The sequence below is a fragment of the Psittacula echo genome (genome assembly GCF_963264785.1).
Source record: "Psittacula echo genome assembly, chromosome: 12".
Lineage (NCBI taxonomy): Eukaryota > Metazoa > Chordata > Aves > Psittaciformes > Psittacidae > Psittacula > Psittacula echo.
The window spans coordinates 16032926-16053947 of NC_137747.1; the positions used below are offsets into that span (position 1 = coordinate 16032926).

The 21022-nt window shown below is 47.4% G+C and overlaps 3 protein-coding genes across 5 annotated transcripts in view; all 3 read right to left on the reverse strand.

Annotated features, from left to right (window-relative positions):
• The window catches only part of DHX35 (DEAH-box helicase 35), a 29427-nt gene extending 26056 nt beyond the window's left edge, over positions 1-3371 (reverse strand). For 2 of the 3 annotated variants that reach the window (XR_013957877.1, XM_080627987.1), the window contains exons 1-3: positions 3308-3354; positions 1012-1145; positions 550-642 (exon numbers count right to left, since the gene is read on the reverse strand). Coding sequence is in view for 2 of the 3 variants with exons in the window: in XM_080627987.1 (XP_080484113.1) it covers positions 550-642; positions 1012-1145; positions 3308-3347 (267 nt within the window). In the remaining variant the exon portion in view is untranslated. Of the gene's footprint in view, positions 1-549; positions 643-1011; positions 1146-3307 lie in introns of all 3 variants that reach the window. The other variant, XM_080627988.1, reaches the window with a different exon arrangement.
• Positions 3372-6676: 3305 nt separating this feature from the next.
• LOC308226201 (protein FAM83D-B-like) lies at positions 6677-10742 on the reverse strand (the record flags this gene model as incomplete). The annotated part of the gene is made up of 5 exons (XM_080627699.1): positions 6677-6757; positions 7003-7165; positions 7408-7532; positions 8113-8280; positions 10290-10742. The coding sequence occupies 5 exons, from the start codon at positions 10740-10742 to the stop codon at positions 6677-6679; spliced, it is 990 nt and encodes a 329-aa protein (XP_080483825.1).
• Positions 10743-13380: 2638 nt separating this feature from the next.
• On the reverse strand, positions 13381-19482 carry LOC308226202 (protein FAM83D-like; the record flags this gene model as incomplete). Its single annotated transcript, XM_080627700.1, has 4 exons — positions 13381-14341; positions 14700-14824; positions 15656-15823; positions 19030-19482. The coding sequence occupies 4 exons, from the start codon at positions 19480-19482 to the stop codon at positions 13381-13383; spliced, it is 1707 nt and encodes a 568-aa protein (XP_080483826.1).
• Between the last annotated feature and the right edge of the window lie 1540 nt (positions 19483-21022).

Below are 21022 nucleotides of genomic sequence, written 5' to 3' on the forward strand. Positions count from 1 at the left end.
TTTTCTCTTCTTTATTTTATAAACCCTTGAAGAAAAAAAGCTAAGCAGCACAAGCCCTGCAGTCACACTGATGCAGACGACATTCATCATTGGTCTGCTATTTTCCAAGTTACTCAAGAACTGACTTTGAAACATTCTCAGACTTTCTACATTCCCTTCACAAATGAGAAAATTTTGCAAACCCATGAAATATGCAACATTCGAAAAATTTCCAACAGGAAAGCTCCTAAGGAAAGTGTACTTTATTTCCCTACTTAAAAACATATTTTCAACAAAATTTTAAACATTACTGATTATCAACACCTACTGCGGCACAGTGACTACTATCTGTACCAGAATAAAGTATGTGTTGTCTCCGGTCCTTTCCTGTAGTGGAAGAAGGTTTTACGTTACAGACATGCCAGCTGCTTCTATTTCTCTCCTATTGGTCGCACACACAAGCACAGGGGACTTCCCTTCTCACAGTGCAGTTCTGGGTTGCTGGTTTAACGTTTCATGTAAAATCCCCCAAGGGAATACCTGATTTTATCAAGTTAAACGGACACTTACTTGTGGAATCTGGGTTGATTTCCCACAACCTGTTTCCCCAACAAGCACCAGAGTTTGATAGTTCTCCACTAGATAAAGGATGTGATTTCTTAGCTGAAACAGAAGATGACATTCAAGTATCAAAACCGGATGTGTACAAAAATAAGAAACTAATTAATGACAATATTTACATATCAGGCAGAGACAGTAAATTCATTTTACATGGATTTACTGCCGAAAGCTAAACAGCCCTTTAGAAATCCGTAAGTGACATATAGAACATATAGTAAATAAGACAGCCTGTAAAACTGTCAGTAACAGCTGTCAACCAGGACAATCAATTCCAATAAAAAAAAAAAAAGAGATCAAGGTAATAAAATTGTTACTTTATGTTGTAAAGTGATAATATATTGCTCTTTCAAAAAAGGCATAAGAGACAGACATCATACAACAGATTTAATATACCCAAAAGAACTTTTTTACCTTAAAAATAGGCAGCTTTTGTCTTTGTTGTTCAATAGAGAGGGAAGCATAAGGATTATAGATGACAGATATGCTACTGCTCTCAGCAGGACTCTGTCTCTCCTCTGAGACACTGACACCAGGACCTTCTGTGCCTACGTAACATAAGTTAATTTTAACTGGAAGAAAACACTTCTGTGTAACACAATACAACCAAAATAAACAAGTTTCTGATAAGCAGGAATCATGGGTAGCAGCATATATCAAAAGACTAACTTTCCTATTAAAATAATCAAAATATCAACTACAGTAAACAAATTCTTTCAAATGAAATCTGTGTCTTCTGCTGGTTAAATAGAAATCTATAAGTATTTGGATTTTTAAAATATGATAATTGAGGGAAAAACCACATAGTAAAAATATACAGCAAGACCTTGGGAACTTTCTTCTTTTTCTGTGCAACAGTTCAGATACAACTTCAATACCCTTCCCAGAAGTATGTCCATGAATTTATGCCACCCATTCAAACAGTTAACAGAACTTCCCTTAACTAATAACAACCATATAAACATTCAACCTTGCATGCTTATGAGATACACCAGCTGTTTCATATCTGAATTTACCTCAGTAAATTAAACTTAATTTATTCCTGTGGCAGGTTACCATAAAACTACTGACTATCAAATATGCTGAATCATGCAAACGAACTAGAAACAAACCCTCATCTCAGTAACAGAATGTATCACATCTCTAGCTACAGATTCAACTGGGAAAGTCTGAGGGCAAAGAGAAGATTCCCATGTTTTGCAGGATTTGCTTGTTTGGGCTTTTCCTATTTCTCCCACTGCTTAAAAACAGTTAGTCCTTATTCAAGTTTTATAGCAAACTGATTGAATTAGAAGAGTGATTAGCAATGTTCCAGGAACTATACACTCCCCAGGCATCCTGGTTTCCGCTGGGGTAGTTAATTTATTTCCTAGTAGCTTACAGATGGAGAAGTTCAGAATCAGGGACTTGAATATCTGGATCTTGACAAATCAGCAGAATTAATGAACATTGTTGCTCATCACGTACCAATTTTCTTTCACAGCATTTTCTATGTTTTTTTTCAATACACTATTGACATCATATTGCCATACATACACAAGTTGCATCTACAACATATTACTATAATATTCAAATGATTAAGAAGCTTTTTGCTAAACTAACCTTAACTATGAAATAGCTTTGCAAGTCACAGCATACCACAACAGAGTGGGCAATGTTTTAAACCTGCCAAACTCACATCCACCAAGCTCCCCTTGGACTAAGCAAATGGGAAGGTACCGAACTGCCCAGACCACAGAGGAATGATCACTGAGCCACAGCATAGCAGAGTCTGGCAGGGACCTCTGGAGACCTTCTAGGCCAACACTCTGCTTACCACAGAGTCACTTACAGGGGCTGCTCAGGTCCTCAGTCAGTTGGACAGAGACCCCACAATCTGCCTGACTGCTTGTTCCACAGCCTGACCACCCGCAGAACAGAAAAGGGTTTTCTTGTGTTTAAGCTGACTTTATTACATTTCAGCTTGTGCTCATTGCCTCTTGTACTCAGTAAGAACTACCAAGAAGAGTCTGGCTCCATCTTCTTTACACTCCTCTACGAGGTACTTACATACATCGAAAAGATCCTCCTGAGACCCCTACAAGCTGCACAGTCCCAGCTCTCTCAGCATTCCCCATCACATCTCAACCATACTCATGGCCCTTCACTTTGTGCACCTCCTTCAGTAAGTCCATGTCATGGTGCTGGGGAGCTCAGAGATCACCCAGCGCTGAGGAGAGGGATCACCTCCCTCAACCCAACAGCAATGCTTTCCCCCACCCACCCCGAGATGCAGGTGACCTTCTCTGCTGTCAGGGATCACCAATGGCCCGCGCTCAGCTCACAGCCCACAGGGCTCCCTAGGCTCCTTCCTGCTGAGGTGCTCTGCCTGCGTGTGGCAACTCGCAGGACCTCGCACCTGCCTTTAACTGCCTGGGGTTCCCCTGTGCGCTTCCCCGAACCCCCGAAGGGCAGCGACGCCACCGAACCATCCACCCCACCAGGCTGAAGGGGGGCTGAATCCCGCCACCCCCGGTAAAGGGCAACGCCCGGCTGGAGCCACACAGACCCCTCCGCTCTGCAGCCCCGGCGGCGGAGAGGCAGCACGTTTCTCCGCTGCTCTAGGGGCCTAAACGCCGTGCGACCCCCAGAAGCCGCCGGGGACAGCGCTGCGGCTGTCGCTGCTGCCTCGGCTCGGGCCGGGGGGAGGACCCCCCGCACAGCCCCTCACCCGGCTTCCAAAACTTCACGGGTCCCACGGGCGCCGCCATCTTGGGGTGAGAGGGCAACCGGAAGCGGCGGGGCGGGGCCTACGTGAGGTGTGGTGCGTTGCCGTGGTGCGGGCAGCCCGCGGGAGCTTGTGCGCTGCCCGAGGCGGGCTCGGGGCCTCAGGAGCCAATTGCTTCTGTTGGGGGAATCACAGAAACACAGTCTGGTTTGTGTTGGTGGGCGTTAAAGTTCCTTCAGTACCAACCCTTGCCACAGGCAGGGACCCCTTCCACTAGAGCAGCTTGCTCCAAGCCCCTGTGTCCAACCTGGCCTTGAGCACTGCCAGGGATGGGGCAGCCACAGCTTCTCTGGGCACCCTGGGCCAGCGCCTCAGCACCCTCACAGGGAAGAGCTTCTTGCTTGTTTCTAACCTAAACTTCCCCTGTTTCAGTTTGAACCCATCACCCCTTGTCCTATCACTACAGTCCCTGATGAAGAGTCCCTCCCCAGCATCCTTGTAGCCCCTTTCAGACACTGGAAGCTGCTCTGAGGTCTCCACGCAGCTTCTCTTCTCCAGGCTGAACAGCCCCAATGTTCTCAGCCTGCCTCCATGCAGAAGGTGCTCCAGCCCCTGAGCATTCTCGTGGCCTCCTCTGGACTTGCTCCAACAGTTTCATGTCCTTTTGCTGAGGACACCAGAACTGCACAGTGCTGCAAGTGGGGTCTCACCAGAGCAGAGCAGAGAGGCAGGATCACCTCCATGACCTACCACTCACCTCCTGTTGATGCAGCCCAGGATGTGAAAGCCAGCTCCGGTGGGAGCCTCGCTGGTACAGGCAGGGAGCGGAGCACTGCCCCAGCTCTCCGCAGACAGACAAAAGGCCCTGTCAGCTGCCAACCCTGCACGTGATGGGGAAACCATGAAATGCTTTGGGCATTTCCCCATTTTAACGGCAAGAAGGGCTCCGGGTTTATAGCACCATGTGTAAGCGCCATGCTGGTAGCTCCACACAGAAGCAATGTTGCTGAGGACCACCCTTCCCCTCCAAGCCCAGAGGCAAACAGTAAAACAAATACTGCAGGCCCAGGGCAAGTCTGAGCCAAACCTTCCAGATGTGACTGAAATGTATAACCTGCGGGAGAAGCTAGGATTTAACAGAATTGAAAGATTGCCTCCAAAAAGTCCTTGTCTCATTGATCAAGTAAAACTAATCACCTCCCTGCTCCACGTGAAGGATGCCTCCACACTACGTGCACCACAGCTGTGGCACTCTATATCAGGAAGCTGAAGGACTAGAAAGAAAACAATTACAGTCATATTAATAGATCCAGTGGTGCCCTACCGCTAGCTCATTACAGCCCATGACAGTGGCTGGTGAATCAAATTTAATGTAGATTTTGAGTTAATTAAGTATAGGCTGGAGTAAAAAAAAAAGAAACAAACAGCTTCCAGTAAGTTTAGTAATACTGTCAAAATTAATGCTTATGGAAAATAAACACATTTTATATACTTATTAATCACTCTCCTTCTTCATGAATGACTGGACACAGTAGCAGTGCAGTTGTGGATTAACAAAAAACCACACTTCCCAACACTATACCTCCACAGCCACTTTTTATGTCAAGTCTAGGTATCACTTGAGAAAGAGGATATTCAGTTAGAATTAAAGATATTCTTAAAATTCTGAAAACCACATTGAAATATATAGCTAGATTAAGTCCACTGTATCAGAAATAAACACAACTTCTCACACTATTTCGTATCATCAAGATATTAACCAACTATTGAGAAAAAGTCCTACTAATGGCACATGGAAAGAGTTACCTGTTAAATGATGAGATGAACAACGAAGTTAAAAACTTACAGTTGAGAAAACATACACAGATAATTATTGTGATAATAGGATTGCACAAACAATATTCTGCATAGAGTACAACATTGTATGGGTTTGGCTTGTGAAAAACACAGTTAAGAATAAAAATACATGTATTTCAAACTTCTTTACATCTGGATGAAAGCTAAGACTATTGAACTATAAACTATCGAACATTTACAAATTAGGAGAGTCAGAACTATTACATTTCCATGAGCATTAAGTGCAGAAGAAAAGGGGTGCAGATCAGTCATATCCTAGCCAGTACATCATTGCACTGTCCAAAAAACCATTTCTGTGAGCTCCACATGTCCACTTTAACGTTATCCTGGTGAGATTTAGCAGAGATGCGTATGAAATGCCCCAGCTAAGTTTTAACCTTCCCCTTTGAAGCTCAGAACCCACACAACACTTATGCAAGCATATACGTGAGGTTTTTGCAGTAGGAAGAACCTCAAGAGCAACCTGAGGAATGGTGTGCCTTTGCTTTTGCTACAGCTGCCACTCATTAGTTGGACTGACAAGCTTCCGCACTAGCAGGCTGCGGGGACTTCAGTGCCTCCATGCACAGCTGCCTGGGAGGTGTCAGATAGCCTTTTCATTTGGGATTTTTGGTTTTCTCTGCAAACTGAGGGATTAAAAAAAAAAATCAAACTTGCATGAAACCTTGAGAATAAATGGTTCTATTGCTGATTTTTATATTATTGCATGTCTGGTTGAAGTAAGGCTTTTGAGAAGTAGCAGCAGCTTCACAAATTTCAGATCTACTCAACTAATAAATATTTTAGATATTCATTTATTGATTTTTATCTAAATTTTTCTAAATATCTACTTAGATAGACTAGATATTGACTAGAAGTCAATAATGGTGTTAAGAAAGGGTTTGGGGTTTTTTTCTAAAAATGTGTCTATTTAGATCAATATTTATTGCATGATGTCCAGCAAGCCAAGCATTCTTATAATTAAGAAAAGGTCATTTGAAATTCAGTCAAAACCCTTGTTCGCCTGATGTGTTACTCATCCCCCCAGGCAGCACAGCCTCACTTAAAGATAATGTAATATTTGAGGACCAGTAACATGGTACTGATCTACCAGTTTCTAGGCTATGGTTACTCTACTTCAGTTCTGTGTCATTAAAACATTCATAGGGAGCTCGTGCCGCACAGGACTGATTTCAGAGCCATGCAGCAGTCCTGCTATTCATCTTTGGAAGACGTTTATTGTTGTATTTCCTACACCTAAATTACTTTAACAAAAAGATTTGAGTTACTGAGCTAAGCCATTGGTAACCCATCAGCTGAATACATGTGAGAATGGTTGAAAAATGAAAATCTGACAGAAGACAGATACCAGAAGTCAATAATGGCTTTCCAAGTGTTAATAGGGGTTTTGGTTTTTTCTAAAAACATACCTGAGCTGAAGACAATACCCTAACTGCATGTGTTCATCTGCATTATAGTGGTCTTTGAACGAACCCACAATGCCAGGATCACTTCTCTCAGTTCAAGGTTTGTTTCTCAGCTGCTCTCACGGACATTCTGCGAGACAGCACTGTACATGGACAACTGGATGTGGTTCCTGAGGTTCTGCTTCTCGCTCTGAGTGAACGTGCAATTCATCTCTCTATGATCCAGTGTGGCCTCATAACTAGGGAACCATTCCTCTTAGTCAGTGGAGGAGAGGCATGCATTACATTATTTGACACGTAGACGGCCTCCCTTGAGGCATGCAGCCAGCTTCGCTTCCTGTTGAGATTCCCTACAAATGCTCTAAGATACAAAAACTCCATTCTCAGGAAGTTTTCCCTGGTCAAGTCTCTGGAAGCCACTGTTATACTGACTACCTGGTCCAACACCTTATTCTTCCTGCAGCTGGATAACTCTTTGAGGTTGATAGGCTTTGACCGTGCATAAAGAATCCGAAATTCCAGGTCAAAATGTGCAACTGCAGGACCTGACAGGATCAAAATGTTACTGCTGTTCAGCTTCCCATCTGTCCACGTGAAACTAGCAAAGGAAGGATCAGAAAATTTTGAGTTAATTCAAAATAAATGGCAGTATTAACTGAAAATTCTCTTTCATCATATTAAGTTAAATCATTCCTATAATCCAAATGATAGGCAGTGTGCCACTTTTTAGGACAAACATTACCCATTTACTCTGATGAGGAAAGCAGTTTTGCAATATAGCTCATTTTCCTTTCCATGTAAAGAAATCATGCTAAGCAACATAAAGAAATTGGCACTTGCCTGTAGGAGCCTGTTGTCACTCTAATGCCATCAATTAACATGAACTTCTCACGGACTTTTCCAACGATTTTGGCACCCGATCTCATGTAGTATGTGTTCCCCGTGATATTTCGGATTCTCATCAACTGTTAAAGATATGGTTTCGTGGATTTCAAAGGTAAATGTGTTTAAAGGAATAACACACAACAACGATCACTGAGGAACTAGCAAAGGCTGCTGCACAATGGCACAAGATCCACCCTTTACGAACCAAATGATAATTTTGTCTTTAGGAGGCAAAGAGGTGGCATTAAGGGGCAAACCCATAAGCTGATTGTGCAAAATATGACTGTAAAAACTCCTGTCACTTAACCTCAGAGGGATGCATGTTCCACAGAGTCCCAAGAACCTGCTTCTCCACCAGCCTGCAGTGTCTCAGGGAGCCTGACCAACTCCACTCATGCTTTAGGAACTGGACATTCCTCCTGCATTGCCTTTAATATTCAATGAGTATTTGTGCTCAGAAAGCACTTGTAACATCCACATACAAAGATTTCAGTTTCTCTATTCATTTCCTTCTTATGCTTATATATTCAAGCAAGAGCTATAGCTACATAAACCCCATTTAAGTTGTGGCAGCAGACACAACAGTTTCTTCTTGTGATAGCTCAAAGATCACAGCCATAAAAGGATCAAGTCTGTCCCTATGAATATGACAAGGCTCACCTTTTCCTGTTCAAGGTCAACTCCCAGATCTTTGCACATTTTTAGAAAGTGGGAAAATGAAGACTGATCTAGAAGGATATAGGCTTTAACTTGCCGCTGGCTACAAGCTTCCAAGAGATCTTTGAAGATATCAGTGTCTGTGAAGGAATCCATCACCAGGGCAATCATCTGCAACAAGTTTCAGAAGAAATCATTAGGCTGGTTCCACAGCACCCCAAGGCAGATGGCACAGGAGGAATTTGACCTTCAAATTAAATCTCCCTCTATCTCTCTCTTTCCCCGTTTTTTTTTTATTGGTGGTTATGGAATATGGGACAGACTTCTCTGATCTGATATATCCATTTGTTTTTCACAGGACCGCTGGAACTTTTACAGACATAATAGAAAGAGAAAGAAAAAAAATGATTAGAATAAATTTCTGCAAAGAGAAGGATGTTTTAGTAAAGGTGATTACCAAGTATAGTACACTGAGGTATGGGAGATACAATATACATCGCCCTTCACTATGACGCTGTTCCTGCATAAATTGGAAAAAAGAAATTGAGCCTATGGGCAGAAATTGTTTTTAAAGATTCTTTGCCCTAATTTTGCTGTCATTTGACTGATTTATCATAGAATCACAGAATGGTTTGGGTTGGAAAGGACCTTAAGATCATCCTGTAATTTCAACAGTGGACATTGAAGCTTCTTTTGTTAGGATCTGTATCTTTTTTGGTTCCATAGTTATGGATAATCTACCATGAAGGCCTATTGTGGAAAGACACCTTTTCTGTCTTTAAAAATCAGAGTTCATCACTAATTAGCAGCAATCAGACCTCCTGCATCTAGTCAGTTGCTCACGGGTTTTAATTGAGGTCATTCTAAAACATTCCTTTTTTTACTACATAACATCACCTTCCAAGAAAAATTACAGAAAACTGAGTGTTTGCTCCTTTCCCCCCAACTCCAGAGCACTGCCAAGACCTACACAGGCAGAGAGAAACCTGACACCTCTCCAAAACCTTAACTGAGATCATAAACAAGTATTTTGCATGAGGAAAAGAAAGACATTTTGCTGTCAGTCTTCTTCATCTACATCAATAACTTGGGTGTAACAGGAGCACAGAGTTCAATGTGGATATGTTTGGGGTGCTGGAATATCTCGGAAGAACCAGAACAGTGACAAAGTGCATCATTGCTTCAAGTTTCTTCCTAACCCTGACTTACGGCAAAATCAGGGGTCTACTTCTGTGCGAGACAAATTTGGTTTCCGATTACTTGGCAAGAGGGATTTTTTCCCCGGGAACAGATGTCTTTTCCTCAAAAGCACTGCCAGAAGAAAATAATGAGCTGATTTCCAAAGCGTACGTTCTCCAGAGTCTATCAAACTTTTCAAGTGCAAAAAGAAACAGTATGAGAAAAACCTAAGCCAACAACAAAACACATAGACTGAAGAAAAAGGTTTGCCTGTACCCGGTGCAGGATGTGGAAGCAACAACTGATTAAGAGAGCCAGGAACATGTCACTCTCAGGTGCCAACTCCCTGAATGAACTTTGTAATGACTGTATTTTCATCAGTGTGGCAGAAAACCTTGAAAAGAATCATAGAATCATGGAACGGTTTGGGCTGTGAGGGACCTTAAAGCTCATCCAGTTCCAATTCCTGCCACAGGCAGGAACACCTTCCACTAGAGCAGCTTGCTCCAAGCCCCTGTGTCCAACCTGGCCTTGAACACTGCCAGGGATGGGGCAGCCACAGCTTCTCTGGGCACCCTGGGCCAGCGCTTCAGCACCCTCACAGGGAAGAGCTTCTGCCTAAGAGCTCATCTCAATCTCCCCTCTGGCAGGTCAAAGCCATTCCCCTTGGCCTGTCCCTACCGACCCTTGTCCAAAGCCCCTCTCCAGGTTTCCTGCAGCCCCTTTAGGCACTGGAGCTGCTCTCAGGTCTCCCCTTCAGGAGCCTTCTCTTGTCCAGGCTGACCCAGCCCAGCTCTCTCAGCCTGGCTCCAGAGCAGAGCTGCTCCAACAAAGCTTTCTTTGCCCGACGGGGGTTTTAAAGCCGCTCGACCTCGCTGAGCGCCACCCGAAGGGGACGCCCGTCGATGCCGTCGCCGATCCCCGTCCCGGGTCGCAGCCCCGCTGGAGCAGGGCTCCAGGCGCAGGCGAGCCCGCAGCCGCCCCGCCGCGGCCGCACTGACCTGCCGCGCGGAGCGGATCTGGCGCCGCACCGCCTCCTTGCAGCCGTAGATGCTGTCCCCGCAGCCGGGCTGGAAGTGCGCCTCGACCCGCGTGAGCCCGCGGAAGGCGCCGCTGGCGAAGCCCGGCCAGCCCAGCTCCAGCGCCGGCGGCTCCAGGTCCGAGCGCTCGGGGAAGTAGGTGAGCGACGAGGCGTCGAGGGAGGCGCCGGCGAAGGGCTCGGCCGCCGGCTCCGGGGCCGCGGCGGGCGGCAGCGCGCCCCGCGCGATCGCCTGCACCTCGGGCTCCGAGAGGAACGGCGGCAGCTGCTCCCGCCGCAGGAAGGCGCGCAGCGCCTCGGGGCCGCCCGCCACCAGCTCCTCCAGCGCCAGCCGCTGCGCCTCGCTGTACGGCCCGGGCGGCTGCGGCGGCCAGCGCCCGGCGCCCTCCTCCAGCCACTGCGACGGGTTCGCCATCGCGCGGGGCGCGGACCGGCTCAGATCGGCCCCGGCCGCCACTTTATAGCGGCTCCGCGGGCGGCTCCCACGCTCCGTGGCTCTTCTCCGCCCCCCGCCCGGCCCCGCGGTGGCAGCGGGCGGTCGAGCAGGCTCTGCTCCTCCCGGCGGCTGGAAAGCCGCGGGTGGCAGAGACGGCTGGGATCAGTCGCCCAGGGGGAAGCATCCGCAAACACACGGACCTCGTATTAAGCGGGGAGAGTAAGTACAGCCCTGGCGCTGCTGCCCCGGTGATCAAAGACCTGGTCCCAAGGTTGAGGAGGGCCAAGGCCCCGCCCCGGGCAGGCGCCCCAGCACAGCCTGCTCTGCGAGCCCAGGACTGCAGGACAGCTTCAAGCACACGGACGTGCTTAAGAGACATCTGAGTCCAAAACACCAAACACAGAAAACAAAGCTCTGCAACGATCAGGTTGCACGGCAAAATGAGTTTATTTGTAAACTGCTGCTTGTTCTTGTGAGAGCACCATAACAGCTGCACAATGTAATAAAGGTACATAGCACGCAAGTTGATTTTACATACATAGAACCACTGCTGAGCACAGGCACTCGAAATTGGCTTTGACAGTGTATCTCAGTTCCCTTTCTGCTACTCACTTCTGAGACACTACCCCGTGTTCCAGCTCGTGGGACCAGTTTCTTACCTCTTTAATCACAGACAGAGCTTTTCTTCCTCAACCTGCACCTCTCTGTACATCTGCCTCCTTCCTCACGGAAGGAGTGGCTGCTTTGAAATCCGAGCAATACAAATAGCTAAACCTCTTTATCCTGCATAGATATCTATGATTTCAGAGGTGGGAACACTTAAGTTAGGAGAAAAAAAGCATTGCTCTGTACACTGGAGTTGCAGCCTTTTTGTGTTTTGGATATTTTTCTTTATTCCCCCATTCTTTGCTGTTTAGGGGAATATTAAAGACAACAGCTTAAATGTGCCATCTACTGGACACATGTGTGGATAAATAGGAAAATACACAGCCCAAACTGGTTTGACTTGACTGAACAGGCCGGTTGGTCACTCACATGCAGGGCCAGTGGAGAACAGAACAGGTCAGGTCTTAGAGAACCTCCACACTGCTCAGACCAGTAATCCAGCAAGCACAGACACACACACAGACGACTGCTGCTGGCAGAGCCACATCGTGTCTCTGCAAAGCAACTTAACCTAGGATGCATTTAATACTGAAAACAGAATATATTGAAAAACTAGAGCAACAGTGCAGCTCCTTAACCCAAGTTAGTGGTGGGGAAAGGATAAGCAGAGCAGGAAACAGAGGACAATTCAGGCAGGACAGTTAAAAGGCGCGTTTGGGGTTGGGTTTTTTTTCCTCACTCTCGCATTTGTACAACATTACCAAACATAACCCATAACATTTTGTAGTGCACGTCAGTTTGGTTTATAAGCAGGGGCTTTGTCGTGTGTCTTCAGTGAGTGTCTCACCTTTACATCTTGTACAGGTCTCTGAATAGAAGCAAGAGGACTCATATGTTCCTAGACTGAGCCAGAGCTGGAAGCTCATTTTACAGTGCTACAATTGAAACTGTTAACTCTTGTGTAACAAGCTGCACAAGAGACAACGTTCCTTGAAGTCATTCCAAAACAGGAGTTGACAGGTATGGAGCAGCAAGGTACGATAAGATACAATAAGGATACAGCTGAGATACCATATCAGCTCTGCTCACAAGCACAAAACCCAAGACTTCAGCAACACCTTCCCATCAGTAGTCATATAGGTCCAATAGAACCAGCTTTTGGCTCCAAATACTGAAAACATTTACATCAGGACTGTCTCTGAAATGGGTACAGCTATAACGGAGTGCTAAGTTGCTACTTCCCAGTCCTCGTTTTAAAGTGATGCTCTTCTGAGAATGTGTGCATATATATATATATATATACACACACACATACACACACACACATATATACACACACCAAAGTGTGTGTATATATATATACACAAAAGTGTGTGTGTGTGTGTATACCTACACAAAGGCACGAGGGGATGATCAAACTGAAGAGCTAAATTAGTTCAGGGCATTTCAGAAGGTTTGAACAATGGGCAAAGGACACAGCTGAAGATAAGAACCTGCAGCAGCTCCATTAGACCCTTCACAACTTTAATGGATGAGTAATGTATATATTGCTGAAGTCAGAATAAAATCAGCTTTCTGGCTCTTTATAAAGGTTGCTTCCCCTCATGCTGAAGATAAAATAGGAAAAAAAGCCAATATTAAAAAAAAAAAAAAGTATACGTTGATGTCACTGAATCTGCTCCCATTTGACTGCGGTTTTGCCAAATGTACATAAAGCCAGAGCGTTAGCAACCCTAGGAAGCAGTAATCAGTTTACTTTCCAGGTTATACATCCAAAATTAAAATGAACCTTCACCACTAACGCATATAAGAGGAACAGGTTAGTAACTTACCATGCAAATAAACACCTCTTTTTTTATTGCTTAAACTGCATAGTATAAAACAAAGTGCTGGAGGGGGATGTACACGTGTATTAAGAAAAGGGAATGTCCTTGAAGGAAGTGGAGTAATCAGGAGGAACAGAGTGACAGCAGTTTGTGACTGGAGATTGCATGTTCTGCATTCAGTGAAGTCATCGTTTATTCAGAGAATAGAGGGAAAGGTCCCGGAGGCTGCGCAAGCTGGCACTGATGTCACGCCTCTGTTTCAGGTGGCATCTTCCCATGTACTGGGATGTGTAGCTTTCAGGCTCACGGCCCCTCCGGGATAGGATATGCACCATGTGGCTCAGCTTCGACCTGATAGTGGAGTAGTGGAACTGCCTCTCCTTGTGCAGCTTTTGGAAATACTCTGCCCTGTGATGGACAGGATATTCGAAGGACCGGAGAGAAGAAACCGAGCCAGTAGAGCTGGCGAGAGAGCACTGGGATGAGGATGAAGACAGTGACCACAGACTAGAACTTGATACAGCCTTTCCAGACAGAGAAGAGCATTCTTTCGACAATTTTCTGTGAAGCACGGGTGTTTCTGTGTACTCACTTTCCCTAGTCTGTGTCACTGCACTTTTCAACAAGACTGAAGTCTGAGTGCCCGTCATTCTAGCACTGACTGACGCCTGCGTGCCAGTTTCTGCTGTCACAAAATAGGTCTGTGTGGCAGTATTACACACAGTCGTTGCTGGCTTCTCTTCCCATGGGCCAGTTTGAGTCGATGTGCTTCTCCGATCCACAATGGCCACTCGATTGCTGAACTCTATTGCCCCTTCAGAGAGCCAAGAATGCCCCAGGTTACAAAAGCTTTCTCCAGAACAATCTTCAGCCTGATCTGGTTCTTTCAATAGCTTCTTTGGAGTACTGGACAATCTGGCAAATTCTGCTCTCAAGTTGCCTTCCACGGTATATTCTTTAGAGGACTTTATTCTGCTCACCAGGTGATCGAATATCCCACTGTTCCTGCAGCTGGACAGACACTTAGGGCTGATGGGCATTGACCGGGCATAAAGAATCCTGAACTGGAGGTCAAAGTGTTCAACCACTTGCCCTGACAACAGCAGCAAGTTACTGCTGTTCAGCTTCCCATCAGACCATGTGAAACTATCAGGAACAAACCAAGAGCCACAATTAATCTCCAGTGCATTTCAACACATAGTTACAGATAGCAAGACTTAGCTTAGAACTGCTGTGCATAAAGGAGGGTATAAACTTCATAAACTATTAATTCTCCTTCAGGAAGGACTCTATTTAGTCATGGCCAGGTGCTTTGCTAGCAACAAGTTGTTTAAAACAGTTTTCCAAAGCTGTTTCCAGTTTTGCATTAGCCCCACCTAGGCTCAGCCAGTCCACTTGCCATTGGCTTGCATTAATACCAGGCAAACAGCAAAGGTCATACATCCTTCTTGCAGAATCCCCCCTTTCTGTAGCTTCACTAGCACCATCAGATCCCAATACTTGCCTGTAGGAACCTGTTGTCACTCTAATGCCATCAATTAACATGAACTTCTCGTGGGCTTTCCCAACAATTTTGGCACCTGATCTCAGGTAGTACGTGCTCCCCGTGAGGGCTCGAACTCTCAGCAGCTGTTTCAGAAAAGGGGAAAAGTAATATCAGACCTAAGTAACTTCCAAAAAGTTTTGATTAGCAATTCCACCTGAAAGCAGCCATGCACACCATGGAAGACAGGAACAAAATCAGCTTCCTCACACTGTCTGCACATGTTATTAGTTAAATTTCTGTTAGATTAGGAGAGTCTGTGGAGAGAACAGCCGGTTCTGATTCATCAGTGCCCAGGAGGCTGGAAGTGTTCCCCATCCAGAGAAGCTCTCACTGAAGTGAACATAAGCCATACCAAGCCATGCTGTAACAGTTATGTCAGCCTGTATTCCTCTGAATTAATAAATTACCTGGGTCACATCATCTAAACCCTTTCAAAAGAAAGTATTAGGAAAGAAACGAAATGTTACCAGAGCTATACCACCCTTCAGCCATGTTTCCGCTTCTTCAGCAAGCAGCTCCTTGAGCCAAAGAACAAAGCTACTTACATCTTGCAAAACTAATCGCTCCCTCAGGACGCGGATCACAGTGCACAGCCAACCCAGCACAGGGTAGACTGCAGCTCCTACACACGGGGAGCAAAGTGCAGGACATGTGCATGGCTTTTGCCAAGTTTGTGAGCAGTTTCACATGCTGCATTAGAGACTGAAACCATGAGATATTGAGCCTTGATCTTCAGAAGTTGAGAAACATGTCAGAAAATCCCCTTTTACATCAGTTACCAAACAGACAGGATGCTGTAATCTTCCAAGGAAGTCTGCTGGTTTACAGAAGTGTAGCTTGGATGTCCATAACCATAAACTGTAGCACAAAAAATAAAGCCAAACTAATCCCAGGCACCCCCAGTCAGTACTTACACTTTCCTGCTCAGGACAGACTCCCAGATTGTCGCACATTTCCAAGAAATGGGGTAGAGAGTCCTGGTCAAGAAGGATGTAGACAGGGACTTTGCGGTTGTTAAAGGCATCCTGAAGGTCACTGAAGATATCAATATCTGTGAAGGCATCCATCACAAGGGCAATCACCTGCAAGAGAAGTGACAGCATTTGTTCCAGGGCTTTACTTTACACAAGGCCAGAACACTGCCTCCCCAGCCATCCTCTGCTCCCACCACTGAGGCCAGATGCACATTTCTTTGTCCTGCTGTGCAGGCCCTGGCAACTTATTAAAGATATCCATATTCCCACAATGTTTCTGTAAATTCCTTGGGCCCTGGATAGCAAAGAGTAAGCCTATAGAGGTTTTTCCTCACTTCTGCTGCAGCTTTTGTACACTTTCACATCCTGCTTTCATACATAATCTCCTCTAATCTGGCCTTTCGGTAACACTGGGGAAGCCATCAGAGCAGAACCAAATTCCAGACCAGCCACCTCCACCTCCTGTTCTCCCAGCGTGCCATACCTGCTACAGGAAGCCACTGCCTGCAGGAGAATCAGCTTGACTGGCCCCCTCACTGTCACTGCGGAGCATCTCACAACCCCCGACTGATTCCTCTATTTGGTAGGAAGGGAATGCTGTCCTAAATAAGCTACCAAGACATAAGCTAGTTCTGTGACAACATACAAACTGAACACACAGTTTCTAGACTCTTACTTGGTGTGTTCTAAGTTTCCACCACACACCTTCACAAGAAATCCACTCACTCAACCGTTCTCTACAGGAGGCAAGTCCTAAGATGGGGAGATGTTCTTTCAACAGGCCAAAGACAAGATGACAGTCCTGTGTTTGTGAACCCCCTTCTCTAGAAAATTCAGAGCCAGATTGCACATCATTTTGGTGCAAGAATTCTCACCCTTCAAAATCAGGAGTACACATTGCTGTGGGGACACAACAAAGGATTTGATTTCATGACTTTCCTATTCTGTTTCTATCAGAGCAGCATCAGGAACCACGATGATACAACCACTGCTGGTACCCAGCACGTGCCCTTGTCAGATCCATAAGGCATCTGCACAAGGTGTGCCTGCTCATAATGCAGCTGCTCTGTGGGTGGCATTGCCTGTACTTCCCACAAGAACTGGCTAAGCTTTGCATTCCCATCTGTGTCCTGCTCCCTAAGGGATTGGCTCCATATGGATGAGTTCCTGGGCATAACACACACAGTCACGTTGGTATTAGTTTATGCTTGTGCTTCTTACATCTCTCCTGGGGCTTTCTCCACCCAATCACTTGTCAAAGTACCAAGGATGATAAAGAAAAGTAAGATGGTTTTCACAAGATCTGATGAGTAAGAAAATAACCCCTGAACACAGAAAAAATCACACTAAACACCTTGGAAGCACTAATGCCTTCAAATGACTGTTCAATTAATGGTATACTTGGGTTCTAATCCTAGAATCAGCAGCTGAAAAGAAATACACTTTTACTCAAAATGTGCAAGAGTACAGTTATGTTTAGAGGAGGGAGAGAAAACCCTTTTCTCTACACTCATCCATTCAGGACGGCAGAGGCAAGATAGCAACAGGGTCCCCTTTAATCACTTAAACTAACGGCATTTGAGCGAGCTGCGAAGAAACTGTACAGCATCTGAAGTCTTCCCATTTCTCAAGTTCACCCAAAAAATTCAGACATGATTGAGCAATATCACACTGCAGCTGATAGCCAAAATTTCTCTCCATTCTGTGTCTACAAAAAGCCTTCTTGTATCAGACAAGTACGTGGCAGTGGCAGGAACAGTTTCCCTGGCTTTTGGTTTGGTGCAAAGGAAGGCATTTGGAAGGATACTACAAGCAAGAACAGCTTTTTGGATAAACAGGTAATTCCATGGAGTTTCCTGAGTCACCAGACCAGTCTCATCCACCTGATGAGATCCCTTGAGAACAGCCCTCCCTCTGTGACCGTTTCTGGCGAGAAGCCCATTGTTCATGTCATCCTCATACACACCCTAAGCTCCTGCACTCGGAAGGGGGCTAGAACTAAGCCCAGTTGCTGTTCAGGGTGTGCCATGTGCACACACGTTATGCAGAGCCAGGGCTTGCTTCACTGGCCACTGAAAAGGAAGCTGTACATTTAAATTCTAGCTAAGCCCATTGAGTGGCTGCTCACCAGAAGGGTGGTTCCCTCCCACGGATTACAGTTGGAGGCTATAAACTCGGGTAACATTACAAGTTACAGAGAACAGTTAGAAGCCAGTATGCTGCATGACCGTCGCGCCATACTCTGCACCAGATCAAAACAATCCACTCCTGTAGGAGGGAAACCTTACTAGGAGCAGCTCTGCACATCATTAAAAACAGACAATGAGATGAAGAAGGCAAGAGGTAAAGAAAAAAGATATAATCAGAGGATTATCTCATAGCAAATAAGATTTTTTAAGAAAGGCCTTTTTTTTGTGTCATACCCTTTTATAACAGCAGGTTTCTGCATGCAAATCCGTTTTGCAGAGCACATCTGTAAGGAACACAGAAAAGGCAACCTTCCACTTTGAAAAAGAGCAAAATAAGCATGTAAGCAGTGGGTGGTTTGACCGCGAACAGCAGCAGGGGATCTAAAGGTCGTACTGGGGACAGGGAACACTTGGCCCACTCCTTCTGGAGTGACAAGAAGGGGGACAGCAAGACATCATGGGTGTAGCACATCAACAAACATGGAGGAATGAGCACCAGTCGTGTGTTTATGAAATTGTCACAGAATCAACTCACAGAATCCCAGCCTGGTTTGGGTTGAAGGGACCTTAAAGCTCATCCAGCTCCAACCCCTGCCACGGGCAGGGACCCCTTCCACTAGAGCAGCTTGCTCCAAGCCCTGTGTCCAACCTGGCCTTGAACACTGCCAGGGATGGGGCAGCCACAGCTTCTCTGGGCACCCTGGGACAGCGCTTCAGCACCCTCACAGGGAAGAGCTTCTGCCTAAGAGCTCATCTCAGTCTCCCCTCTGGCAGGTTCAAGCCATTCCCCTTGGTCTGTCCCTACAGGCCCTTGTCCAAAGCCCCTCTCCAGGTTTCCTGCAGCCCCTTTAGGCACTGGAGCTGCTCTCAGGTCTCCCCTTCAGGAGCCTTCTCTTGTCCAGGCTGACCCAGCCCAGCTCTCTCAGCCTGGCTCCAGAGCAGAGCTGCTCCAACAAAGCTTTCTTTGCCCGACGGGGGTTTTAAAGCCGCTCGACCTCGCTGAGCGCCACCCGAAGGGGACGCCCGTCGATGCCGTCGCCGATCCCCGTCCCGGGTCGCAGCCCCGCTGGAGCAGGGCTCCAGGCGCAGGCGAGCCCGCAGCCGCCCCGCCGCGGCCGCACTGACCTGCCGCGCGGAGCGGATCTGGCGCCGCACCGCCTCCTTGCAGCCGTAGATGCTGTCCCCGCAGCCGGGCTGGAAGTGCGCCTCGACCCGCGTGAGCCCGCGGAAGGCGCCGCTGGCGAAGCCCGGCCAGCCCAGCTCCAGCGCCGGCGGCTCCAGGTCCGAGCGCTCGGGGAAGTAGGTGAGCGACGAGGCGTCGAGGGAGGCGCCGGCGAAGGGCTCGGCCGCCGGCTCCGGGGCCGCGGCGGGCGGCAGCGCGCCCCGCGCGATCGCCTGCACCTCGGGCTCCGAGAGGAACGGCGGCAGCTGCTCCCGCCGCAGGAAGGCGCGCAGCGCCTCGGGGCCGCCCGCCACCAGCTCCTCCAGCGCCAGCCGCTGCGCCTCGCTGTACGGCCCGGGCGGCTGCGGCGGCCAGCGCCCGGCGCCCTCCTCCAGCCACTGCGACGGGTTCGCCATCGCGCGGGGCGCGGACCGGCTCAGATCGGCCCCGGCCGCCCCGGCAGCGCCTTTATAGCGGGTTTGAATCCAAACAGCGCCGCGCCGCCGCCGCCAGTGGGGGCTCCGCGCCCCGATTGGCTGCTGCGGAGCCGGCCCCGCCCCTCGGGCCCCGCTCTCTGCGGCCGTGGGAAGCGGCGGCGCCGGCGGGGTCGTTTCCGCAGCCTCCGGGCCGCGCAGCCCCGGCAGTGCCCGGCTCGGGGCGCCCCGGCGGAGCAGCAGCGGGGCCCTGTTCCCTTCACCCCCCACGTGCCGCGGGCCCTCTGTCTCCGCCCGAGCCCAGCCCCCGCTAAGGACCCCCGTTAGGAGCGCGCTGACGAACGCCTGATGCCCTGGAGAGAATGAGACCCGGGACAGCAGCCCCGGTGCCGTCGTTGCTGCTCGTCCCCGTCACACGCTGCTGCTACCGGCTGAAAACTAAAAGTTCCACTTACCGCCGGCCTGGGTTTATTCTTCCAGACAAGTCCTGGAGCTGAGGGGGGAGGCACAGACATTTAAGCAGAGTCCCCAACCGTAAACCCATGAAATAAAACTCGGTGGCATTTTTGTATTATTAAAACAAGTTTAATATAATTTTTAAATTAAAAAAATCAATCTATTAAAGACATGGAGTCAGGTGCTAATACTGTCAGATATACCCTTTTGGCATGAGTTTTACATCGTTTAAGATTTTATGCATTGCTTCAACATGTTAAGAAACCATCTTCATACAGTAGCAATAGTGTCAATTCCATACAATATCAAATATCCTTTTTTAAAAAAAAAGTTTTAAATATATTAGACTCTGATTGCCAAATGCCATTTTATACATAAAGCTGCTAATACCATGTACACTTCTTACATTATTTTTTTTCACATAAAATACATGTCATCAAGTTTTATTGGTTCATCATTTACTACTGATCGCTGGAATCACGTGTTATTGCAGAAGGCTCACTGTCACCTGTGGCCACCCCAGACACGCAGCAGCACCAGGGCCACTGACACTCCCGCAGCCCGTTTGCACGCTGCAGTCTCACGGCTGAAGACGCAGAGCTGACAGCGCTGAGGCTGCATCTGCAGTGGTTAAAAACCCGTATCTGTGTCCCGCCTGCGGTGGAGATAATTGCATTGGTGTAGGGCTGGGAACAGGTATCTTGAGCGGAGTCTCCTCAACCATTGAAACTGCTTCAGCAGTTGAAATACAGCAGAATATTCCAGGTCATAACAGTGCTGCGAGTGCTGCCTGAAGAGCCCAGCAGTACTCGAGCTGGAGGGGAGGAACTGAGAAGCCCATTACCCGTTTGGCCAACATGAGTACAGCAGAATAAAGCTGAAGAACAACCAGGGACCACAAGTTCTGTGGTACAGCCACAGGCGAAACAAACCAAACAGTGTACATACCAGCTGTGTTCTGTAGTAAGAGGCGAGACTGCTGCTACAAGCGTATTCTGGATTCTGCCTGCAGAGAACTGCTATAACAAAGTAGGTCAATATGATCTGTTGAATTAGAGTGAAGGCC